General features: G+C 35.2%; 1 protein-coding gene across 3 annotated transcripts in view; it reads left to right on the top strand.

Moving 5' to 3' along the window:
• The window catches only part of IL1RAP (interleukin 1 receptor accessory protein), a 134,129-nt gene that overhangs the window by 32,614 nt on the left and 89,405 nt on the right, over positions 1–12,110 (top strand). For all 3 annotated transcript variants that reach the window (XM_011381528.2, XM_023525772.1, XM_023525770.1), the window contains one exon: positions 11,926–11,998. In XM_011381528.2, the coding sequence (XP_011379830.1) occupies positions 11,935–11,998 (64 nt within the window). In that variant the 5' untranslated portion in view covers positions 11,926–11,934. Of the gene's footprint in view, positions 1–11,925; positions 11,999–12,110 lie in introns of those variants that run through there.

The following is a 12,110-nucleotide window of genomic DNA, read 5'->3' as shown; positions in this document are numbered from 1 at the left end:
TTAATGTAAGCGTCGGTCCTAGGATCCAGACTCATCCTCCCTGTTTCTCTGTATAATTGAGTGCTGTAGGGTCTGAGTAGCTGAAGCTACTGAAGCTTTCAGGTCCCTGAACAGGAGGTTAGGCAAAGCTATAGTCTGATAGATGGTCTCTGGCAAGTCAATCATTTTTTTTCTGACAGAAGTCAGGGGATGACACAGGGATGTGCTCTTGTGAAAGGACAATTGACTGTGCTGTGAGATCAAGAACGGCTTGGATCCATTCAAGTCTAATTTCTGAAGACAGGCTCACTTTTTAGGCAGTGGATCTTGATGAGAAGTCACAGAGGGCACAGTGCCGTCTTTAAATCACTCCTGTAGGAAACTACATCCTCCGGTTGACCTTTAGCCCCGCTAAAGAATCACGTATACGTGTGAATACCTGTGTAAAATAAAGCATCGGCACCTCATATTTGCACCATTCTACCATGTATGAAACTTTTTCATAAATACTATCTGATTTAATCTTTAAAGCAACTTATGAAGTAAATATTTGTTATTCTATTTTATTGATAAGAATACCTGGGTTCACAAGGGTTGAGTAAATTATCCAAGGGCACACAGTTAAAAAGTGACCAACAACAAACTAAACAGAAGTGGACTGTGTCCTAGGGAGATGTTCTTTCTAATACCTATCCCTATAATTATATGTATTTATTGTATAAAAGTATCAGGTTGTGTACCACAGTCACAGACTTGTAGTCCTAGTCCAAAAAAAGAGTTGAAAAGAGAAAAACTAAATAAAACAAAAATTTCTCAGGGCTCTGTGGGAGATACAGATACCATCCCAGAGTTTCTATAAAAGGCGTACTTCTAGCCAGCGGCAAGATAAGAGAGAACCAGGAAAGGCTGTAGAGGGGGGTTGAAACTGTTGGAAAGTTAGCATTTATTTCCTTTCCCTGGTAGCCATTTTAGTCTCAAGTGGAGTTGAATGATTTTGAAAAGCATCTACATATTATGGATTGAAGATTGATCTAGGAGTTAGTGCTTGGGTTCCCCCTTCTCTATTAGAGCTTTCACTATCAATATCAGTATTTCCAATGGAATCGAAGAGATTTAATACATAAAAAAGGGGTTCATGGTCAAATAACTATGGTTAATGCAGTGTTAAAACAAGTCAACCACAATATTTACTTGGTAGATATTTTAAAATGCTAATGTGCACTGGGAATCTCTAGGAAAGACATACGTGACATGTAACTTTCCAAAATCATTTTGGTCACTTGGTCCTTTGGCAGGGTGCTCATTGTGGGATATGATGGTTTTCATCATGCACTTTGGTGTGATTGTATTGTACTTGATCATTTACTAGTTCTTTTCTCTACTTTCCTTTTCTCTTTCTTTTGTGTTTATAAGTCTGACTATGCTCCCAAACTCCCAAAGAAATGTTGTGTTTATTTCTGTATACTGAAGTTTTTATTAAAGTGTATGAAAGAAGGGTTCAATAAGTTCTTATTGATTTGAACAAAATTTCATTGTGTAGACACAGAAACTAGAGGGTACAGTCTTTACGGAGAAATCCGTGATAGCTTGGCCACAGTTTTGTTGCCTGCGGCCTCTCTAACAATGTGTAGATGGCATGTCTCTCGAGAGCCTTACAGACAGGATCATGATCTTCAGACCATCCCTTTGAATTAGAGAGGTGATTAGTGTCAATGTCGTTACATGAAATTTAAGGGGAGAAAAACTCAAATGGCTAAGAAACTTTTCTATGCTGGGAAAAGTAATGAAATCGCTAACCTGGAAGTGACTGCATCTTAGTCTATAAGGTAATATGACTGTTTTGTGTCTGTGCTGGTTGTAATCCCACCCAGTTCCCTACTTGAACATCATATGATGGCACATTGGGTGGTATTTCCCCAGCAAGCTGCTCCCTCCTCTGTATTCTCACACACCTCTGCTGCAGCACTGCTGTCTTGTCTCAGGACCACATCTTGCCATGAAGACATGGTCATTTTCCTTCCTTCCTCTTTCCTTAGACTGTGTCCAGAGCTTGATAAATATGCGTTACATGAATTAGAAGGAATGTTAGGTATATTCATCATAAATATTCTTCCTCGCCCCAGCCTTGAAGTTCCCTGAGATGACATCCTGTCACTTTCTGTGTTGGATTTTAAGCTGCTCTCATGATTTAAAAGATTGTACATAATGTTATTCTGTGCCTTTTTCTAAACCTTCCCTATTGTTTTAAACCACCTTTTAACTTCAATCGAGCATAACATATTAACATTAAAGTAGGTAAATATTAAGTGGAATAATTTTTACAAATGCATCCTCATGTAACCATCATCTGACTAAGAAATAGAACATTACCAGAGCTTAGACATCTCACTCTTGCTTCTCCCTGTCAATATTGCCAAAGGTAAGCCAGTAATTAAGCTGTAAGTTAAGCACCCTTCAGATTTTTTTCAAATTTGAACAAAACAAAACAAAACAAAAAGCTTAGCTTATTTCATGATAAATCCAATGTCATAACGCTTTATATTAGTACTGCACTTTATAATTACAAAACCTCTGTTCATGGGTCACATCATTCACTTCTCAATAGCCACCCTGTGAGATATGGTGGAGGTGTTACTTCCATTAAAAACTGAGATATTTGAAAAGTAGGGAAGGGAAACCTTCTGGACCATAAGATCTCTAAGTTCAAGTTTCATTGTGTCATATGAGTACTAAATTTATAGGGGTGAGCACTTTGTGAGATATATAAATGTCTAATCACTACATCGTACACCTGAAACTAATATAACATTGTATGTCAACTGTAATTAAATAATAAATTTAAAAAAGTCATTGTAGAGCATATTATAACTATCTTTGCTTTTTTTGAAAGATACAGAGGCAAGACTTAAAACCATGACTATCTTCTCTGAAATATTTGGAGAACAGAACATTAAACTTGGAACTAGTATATGCAAAGTGTAGGATATGGCAAGTGTTTCCCAATGATCAAAGGTTAACTTGAGCCAAGTAACTTGGGCTCTTCTTTGTAAATAATATTAATGGTAGCTCACATTTGTCTGTTGCTCCACAGTTTCTCAAGTGATTCACATATATTGTCTCATTTAATAAGAGCTAATAATAACCAGTATTGACTGAGAGATGCTTATGTTCCTGGACAGTGCTAATCACTCTACAGGAATTATCAAGTACACTTCTCTCAAACAACTGATGAGGTAGGTATCATGCCATGCAAAACCCCTGCCTCAGTATCTTTAAGTACAGACTACTTAATCATCAAATTGTTCACCCATTAGGGAAAGGGAACAATGAGACACTCTTCTTGTCCTCATTGAGAAGTGTCCATGAATGCCTAGCATAGCATGTCAATCTTAAATTAATCATCAACACAATGGCCAGGTTATAACTTTATCTAAGTAGTTGTCGTGAATTTTCTCCTCTTCTCCAGGGCAGTCCAAGTTCAAATAGACAAGCATAGAAATCAAAATTCAGTTTGAGTTCATCTCACTGAAAACCTAGTTCTAGTTTTCTTTTGTGAAGGATGAGACTTAACGATATTTCTTTTCTCACCCCACAGAGCATGTTTCTATTTAGAATATTAAAGAACAAAAGGAAATCAATCTGCTCACATCCTGTTCCAAGCTTCTAATGATGGCAGGAGGTGTATTATGTTATATATGTCCTCTCAGAGTTCCAAACACTTTGAAGCTGTTTAGTAAGAAAGGGGAGGAAATATCTAAGAGGACTGTGCTAATGTTTTCTGGTGTGAACTTTGACTCTGCTGTTGTATCAAGGTTAGCAACACGGGCTTAATATGCTGAAAGCTGGGGCAGTTCATTGATCTCTCTCTGTGCCTGTACTGCTAGACTTTTCTGGAACATTTAGTACTTAATGACAGGACTGTGTTATTTTCAAAGTAAAGTTGAAAATAGAAACCACATTTAGGTTAAAACAGCTTTTATTTGTTTAAACTGTTTAAAAGGGTTCACAAATCATTTGTGGAGCTTTTAAAAAAGAAAAATCATACCACTTTAAAAATATATTTTTAATTAACATACAATAAAGTTGAATTTTTTGAAGTACAGCTTTATGAATAATAACTCATATATAGACTCATTTAATCACTGCCCCCATCAGGATACTAAGCTATTTCATCCTCCAAATGACTCCCTTGTGTTATCCCTTTAGAGTCACACCCTCCTCCTACTTCTAGCCCCTGATGTTTTCTCTGTCACTCTAGTTTTGTCTTTTTGAGAATGTCATTTAAATGGAATTCGACAGTCTGTAACCTATTGAGATGGGCTTTTTTTCACTTAGCATAATGTTTTTGAGCTTTATCCAAGTCTTTCTTTCTTTTTTTTTTTTAAATAAACAATTCGCTGTTTTGTATTGTTGAAAGTAGTCTATTTTTTAGATGTACCAGGGTTTGTTTATCCATTTGCCTGTTGAAGGACATTTGAATTGTTTCCAGTTTGGGACAATTAATAATAGAGCTGCCGTAACCATTTGCATATAGGATTTTGTGTGAACATAAGTTTCCACTTCTCTTCGGTAAATACCTAGGAGTAGGATTGCTAGATCTATGGGAAGAATATGTTTAACATTATAAGAAACTACCAAATTATTTTCCAGAGAGGCCGTACCCTTTTTAGTCTCAGCAATAAGAGAGTTCCAGTTGCTCGTATTCTCTTCAGCACTTATTATTAGTGTTTCTTGCTTTAGTCATTCTGAATGGTGTGTAGTAGTATCTAATTTTGTGGTTTTACTTTTTATTTTCCTTATGGCTAATGATGTTGAATATCTTTTCACTTGTTAATTTGCTTTCTGAATACAGTAAGTCTTTCTTTATCCTCAGGGGATATGTTCCAAGACCTCCAGTGGATGCCAGAAATTGTGGATAGTACCAAACCCTAATATAGTGTTTTTTTTTCCTATACGTACATACATTTTCATTTAAAGGAAGCACTTTATGACTTATATTTAGCATATTTTAATTGCCAGCATCACTACTCTTGTGCTTTGGGGCCATTATTAAGTGAAATAAGGGTTACTTGAACACAAGCACTGAGATGCCATGACAGTTGATGAGTAACCAAGACGGATACTAAGTGACTAATGGGCAGGTAGCATATACAGCGTGGACAGTCGAGACAAAGGATGATTGATTCTCATTACAGGGAGGATGGGACCATGAGAGATTTTATTATGCTGTTTAGAATACTCTGCAACTTAAAACTTATGAATTGTTTACTTCTGGAATTTCCCATTTAATATTTTCAGACCATGGTTGACTTCAGCTAACTGAAACCATGGAAAACAAAACCATAGGTAAGAGGGGACTACTTTATCTTATTTGGTAAAGTTTCTCTTTAAGATTTTTGACATTTTAAAATTGGATTGTTTGTAGTGTGATTCCTACAACTTTATTCTTCTTTTTCAAAATGGATTTGAATTTTTAAGGCATTCTCTTTCCATATAAATTTTATAATCAATTTTATTATCAGCTTGTCTATATCTATAAGCAAATCCTGCTAGGATTGTTGATTAGAATTTCATTAAATCTATCAATTAATTTGGGGGAGAATTAATGTCTTTTCTATATTGAGTGTTTCAGTCCATGAATATGGTATGTCTCTTGTATTATTTTTTATTACTACTGTAATGAATTACCAGACACTTAGTAGTTTAAAACAACATCTTACTTATATCACAGTTTCTAGTGAGTCAAAAGTCCAGGTACAGTGTGGAATATCTGGTTCTCTGTTTAGGGTCTAACAAGGCTAAAATTAAAGTGTCAGCAAGGCTGCATTCCCTTCTGGAGGCTCTAGGGACAAATATACTTAAAAGTTGTTGACAGAATTTCATTCTCTGTGGCTATAAGTCCTGCGATTCCCATTTCTTTACTGGCTGTCAAATGGGAGTCTCTCAGCAGTCCAAGGCCACCCGCAGTCCTTGACATGTTGCTACATTTGCCTTTAAATGTCAGAGGCCTATTGAGTTCTTTTCTTGCTCTGCATTTTGCTGATTTATCCTTTTCCTGCATCTCTGTGACATTAACCAAAGAATTTTATCTGCTTTTAAGGGCTCATGTGATAGATTGGGCTCATTTGAATAATCAATATAATTTCCCTATTTTAAGCTTCATAACCTTAATTATATTTGTCAAAGCCCTTTCACTAATTAAGGTAACATAACAGGTTCCAGGGATTTAGGGCATGGGGCCATTCTGCCAACCACATATTTCTATTTCTTTAGATCTTCTTTGATTTCTTTTATCAACATTTTATAAATTTCAGCATACAGATCTTGTATGATTAGACTTTTGTTTATAGGTTTGGTTAGACTTTTAGTTAATAAGCATTTCTTTCTCTCTTTTTTTTTTAGTTATTTTAAACCATCTTTTAAAAAAATTGTTTCCCATTCTTCATTGCTAGTATATAGTGTGTTAAATTTTAGTATGTTAACTACATATTCTGTGACCTTGCTTATTTAAAGTTCTTTTTTAAATAAATTCTTTATGATTTTTTATGTTGAAAATTATGTCATCTGATTAAGACTTCCACTATGCTGTCAAATAGTACTAAGAAGGAATATCCTTGCCTTGCTACTGACTTTAGTGGAAATACATTCAGTCTTTCATCATGTGATGTGATGTTAGCTGTAGGTTTTTGTAGATGCTCTTTATCAGTTTGAAGAAGTTCTCTTCTATTCTTAATTTGATGAGAGGTTTTATTATGAATGGATGTTGAATTTTGTCAAATGTTCTTTCTGGGTCAATTGACATGATCATGTGGATTTTCTACTTTGTCTTTTCAACTACTCAGATTAGCCTTGCATTCTAGTATAAACTCTGCTTGGTTATGGGATATCTATAGTTTGTTTTCTTATGGTGTCTATGGCAGGTTTTAGAATCAGAGTAATGTCTCATAAAATGAATTAGTAACTGGTTTGTCCTCCTTCATTTTCTTACAGAGATTATGGCAAGATGATGTTTTTATATTTTAAATGTTTGATAGAATTCACCAATGAAACCATATGAAGCTTGGAAATTTCTTTTTTGGAAGGTTTCTAATTTTAAATTTAATTTCTTTTAATAATAATAGTAGAACCAATCAGATTATTTTATCTTGGGTGAGATTTATTAGCTTGTAGTTTATAAGATGTTGGTTTATTCATCTAAACTGTGGAATTTATTTGCCTACATTTTTTAGTATTGCCTTATCACCACTTTAATGCCTGAGTGACCAGTAGTGATGTCTGATATTGGTGACACGCTCCTTTTTTTCCTTTTTGGTTTACCTGGCTAGAGATTTAGCAATTTTATTGTTCTTTTCAAAGTGCCAACTTTTGGTTTTAATATTTTTTCTTAGTTTCCTTTTTTTTTTTTTTTTTTTAATTCTTGATCTCTCTTCATTATTTTCTTCATTTTGCTTGACTGGTTTATTTTTCTCTTTTTCCAAGTTCTTAATGGTGAAGATTAGATTATAGACTTAAGGTCTTTCTTCTTATGTAGTATAAGCCTTTAATGCTACAAATTATCCTGTAAGCATTGAACTGTATCCCAAATATTTTGGTATGGTGTATTTTTATTTTTGTTTATTTCAAAATATTATCTAATTTCCCTTGAGACTTCCTACGAATTATTTAGAAATATATTCTTTAATGACCTACGGATTGTTTAGAAATGTATTCTTTAATTTCTAAGTGTTCAGAGATTTTCCTATTTTTTTTTTAATTGATCTCCAGTTTAATTGTATAGTTAGAGAATATACTTTTAATATTTTATATGTGTTAAGATGTGATATATGATACGTGATATGGCTTATCCTGGTGAGTGTTCTTGGTGAGTGTACTTGAAAAGAATGTGCCATTATATACGTTTTGGAGTCCTCAAGTGGTTGCTCCATACATTCTGCCCAGGTTTATAACTGCATTCATTGAGAGACAGGGTGGATGGAGTATGCTTACTTCACTTTACCCAGAATTAGAGCCATGATTTCATGTTACTTTGCCAAAACCTTTGTTTACCAGTAAATATTGGATTCTGAAATATTCTGCACAAGAATATTTTCTGGTTCAAAAAACTAGGGGGGTCAAGTATATAGTGATGGAAAGAGATTCGACTTTGGGTGGTAAACACACAATGCAATATACAGATGATGTATTATTGAATTGTACACTTGAAACCTATATAATTTTATTAATCGATGTCACCCCAATACATTTAATTAAAAAAAAAACATTTAAAAACTTTAGAAACAAGATGGGGATTGATAATGAAATTAACTCTAATTTCTTAATAAAAGCCCCTTTTCTGTAAAATGGGCAATTAATAATTTGTCATATGTCTTTCAAATGCTTGTTTGTTATAGGTGTGCAAGACCTGCTCAAACTTTATCAGTAAGTTAAAGAAGGGAAAAAGGAGAATTTGGAGGGGATCAGGACTCAAGAAAGTGATATGCCTGCAGGGCTGACCCCACATGACCATCTAGGGTCAGTGCTTTGGTGTTAATGACCAAGTTTTCAGTGGTCAGGTCATAGCAAAGGGCATCTGTTGATGAAGAAAGAATCAGATGATAGCAGCTTCATGGTTACTGGAGTCTTATCCAGCTTGGAGCAAGACCTTACAGGGGACAAAATGCAGGCTCCTGGAAAAGAGTGCTGGCAAACATCAGGTTGAAGGCCCAAGCCCCAACCAGGCTGATGGGCTTCAAAGAGTAGCTATGGCTTGTATATGGAGCTGTATGTGAAATGAGGAAACTGAGGGTGAAATCCAGTCCTAAAGTATTGCTCGTAGAATGAAGGCTGAGTGAATGGTGAGTCAGAAAAATTATAATCCTTGAGGCAGCAAATTCAGTTTTAGCTTGTTACCTGCTGGGCCAGTGAGAGAAACCAGTTGTCAGGGCTAACTCAGAGATAAGGAGATCCCAACACTTATTAAGCCTAGAAAATGGAGACAATAGGAAGATTCATAGGCAGCATTCTATGTTAAAGTGCTGAGCACATGTTAACGATCATCATTAACATTGTCATTGATTACATAGAACTAAGTACATATTTGAAACTTCTTGCTGGATGATGTAAGGGTCCAAGTTGATATACTGGGAAATAATAGCATTAAATATGAGAGAAGTATCAATACCTCAGAGGGAAAGTATGAATGTGATCATATAATAAATAAAGTGGATAATGCAGGAAAAGATGACTGGAAATTTATTATATGTAGGTTCCAATCATCTGAAGCAAGGGCAGAGTCTGTTAAACCCCATCACAGTACTCTAAAGCTAGGTTGTAATTCAGACCATGAGAAAACGTGTTATTAGGCAGGTTCCTTTGCTTTTTAACAATTTCTCCATCTCTGAAAATACTCAGTGCCCTTTCCCTCTAAGAAACAAGAACCAAAGTGTATTACTAGTCACAATAATAAAATTCTGAGGCAGAATGCAAGACAATGTTAAATGAACCTGCCTTCTTGGAGAGATCTCAGATGAGCCAACTGCCTCCACTAACCTTGGAACCGTTAGTCTGTCAAAACAAGCCTACATAGTAAATTTTCTTTTCAGTCTGCTTTATTCTAATTCATCACAGGGCAAGACTGACCCTGGATTTGTATTTGCACTCAAGTTATCTTTAGATTAGCTTTATTTGGTGACCTGACTCCTTTCTGCCTTTGGCATAATCCAGTTACTCATGAGAATATCAATTAAGGTCCTCAATCACACTAATTAGAATGTCTGCTAAGTGTTGCTTTAGAAATGGTATTGGGGCTGAAAGTACTGTGCCCTGAATCTGCAATGAAATATCTAGTTGCACTCCACTGACAAGGTTTAATGCAAAATTATTAATTAATTTTATTAATGACTTGAATGAGAACATAGGTAGCGTGCTGAGCAAGTTTACAGATGACACAAAGCTAGGAGGATAACAATTACTGTGTTGACAGACTCAGGAGCCAAAATAATTTTAAGACAGAATTTAGTAGCAGTCCATCTAATACGTGCCTGGAAAAATGATGTCCACAAAGCGGGACTTGATGATCATATCGCTCCTCTAATTAGAAACCTTAATGGTTCCCTATTTGCTGTTTAAATTAAATTCCAAGTTAACCTGTTATTCAAGGCTTTGTTATATTGTGATCATAACACTCCCTGCTTTCCAACAAAATCTCCTATAGTTCTTTCCCTAATACCCTGTGCTTGAGCCAAACTGAATTATTTACAGACTATTTTCTATTAATGGTCCATGCTTTTCCTATCTTTGGGCATTATTTTCCACTGAGCTTCTTTCTCCCAACCACTTTCCTTATGCCTCACTTCTAAGTTTCCAGACCAGTCTTTGCTCTGTTCCAAAGCTACCTTGTGTTTAGTCTTTTTTGATTCCTTTGGCGGGATTCACCTTTTTCAGTAACACTTATCTGCTCCTCTCTGTGGTTTATCACCTCTCCTGGGGAGACGTACCATTAGAGGAGGCCCTACATCTAACTTACCAGAGGCCCTATAGTTATATTATAATGACTTATAAACAGAAAGTGTTCAATCCATGTTTTATTGAATAAATGAATGACTGATAGGGAAAAATGTTCCCTAAGGTAATAGTATAAGAATTGGAAGGGAATGATGTTGATAAGAAAGAGACATTTCATCTCTGAGATTAATCATTTGTTTAAGATATAATAAACTCACCTGTAATTTGTGTATAGTCATGCTGAAGAAGGAAGCACAGAGTTTTTTGATAATGTGGAGTCAAGAGAGGTGACAGGTGTTGACAACTTGTATTGTCCTTTAAAGTGACCACACACTCTGGATCACTTGGATAGTACCAGTTTATACATTTTGTTTCAGCATAGCACTCTTAAAAGTGTCCCATGTTAAATGCTGTTATATGGTCACCCTATTTATCAAATACTTCTTTGACATTTTTAGACTGGTGGGTCCTTGTGCTTGTGAAACTTGTGGCATAGGCTAATGTATGGCATAATAGACTTGTAGTTAGCCAGACGTGTGTATAAATTCCATCTTTGTCACTTACTAGAAATATAATCTGGACAAGTTTCCAAGACCTCTGTGAGCGCCCTTATATATGGCTGTTGTGTTCAGAACAGAAATTGGAGATCTTGAATATGGAAATTCTTAGTAATGTCCAAGTTTCAGTATTTATAACCCTACAGAGGTTTTATTAGGGTCCAGATATGTCTAGGGTAGTAGAGAAAGAAATATTTCAGAGTTGTTAAATCTCCAGTCTTCTGCATTAAAGATCACACAACCAAATATAAGGGCATGGCTCTTGCTAGTTGGCTGTTTCACCTGGTTATCAATAGAAAGGCAAAAGATCACAGAAATTGGATTCTAGCCTCATCATTTGTCTTTTTCAGTGAGAAGAGTGGGCACAACAGGGCATGAAGTTTATATATTTCCCTTTTACTATAAATTTAGAGTTCCAACCAAGTCTGAATTTAGGACTTCTAGATTTTTTATTCATTACAAAGAAGGAAAATGTGCCTGTATTATAAAATATTTCCAGTTGGGAATAGATCAAGGGATTGCGAAGAACGATCAGATCAAATTTATCTGCTAGAAATATGACTCTGATGAAAAAAAAAAATCCAGAGAGTATTTTTCAAGTAGGCATTTATATTTCAGTGATTAAGAAACAATTCTAGAGCCAGGCTGTTGGAGTTTGATCATTACTCTACCACTTTCTACCCAAAGGGTCTTGGTTATGTTATTTAAACTTCTCAGTTTCCTTATATGTAAATAGGGATTAAAAAAAAAAAAAAAAAGCCTGTCTTATTGGTTGGTTCTGACAATTAAATTTGTTAATATTGTAAAATTCTTAGAATACTTTCTAGCCAATAGCCAGCATGCTTATGCACTAAATATTATTTAAGCACTTGAGGTAATAAGTACTCTCCCTTATCTTTGTGTTTAGGTTGAAAAGATGAGACTTTTGTGGTGTGTAATGAGTCTCTCCTTCTATGGGATCCTGCAAAGTGACACTTCAGGTAAGTGAATGGCTTTTGACAATCTATTGAAATCCAAGTCATGCGTAGGGTAATATCTCAAGTCTTTCGGAAAATGAGTTAATGTTGTTTATTTTCATTGTCTTCTGTGGTA

Source organism: Pteropus vampyrus, unplaced genomic scaffold, assembly GCF_000151845.1.
Source record: "Pteropus vampyrus isolate Shadow unplaced genomic scaffold, Pvam_2.0 Scaffold14, whole genome shotgun sequence".
Classification (NCBI taxonomy): Eukaryota; Metazoa; Chordata; class Mammalia; order Chiroptera; family Pteropodidae; genus Pteropus; species Pteropus vampyrus.
This window is presented reverse-complemented; position numbering and strand designations above follow the sequence as displayed.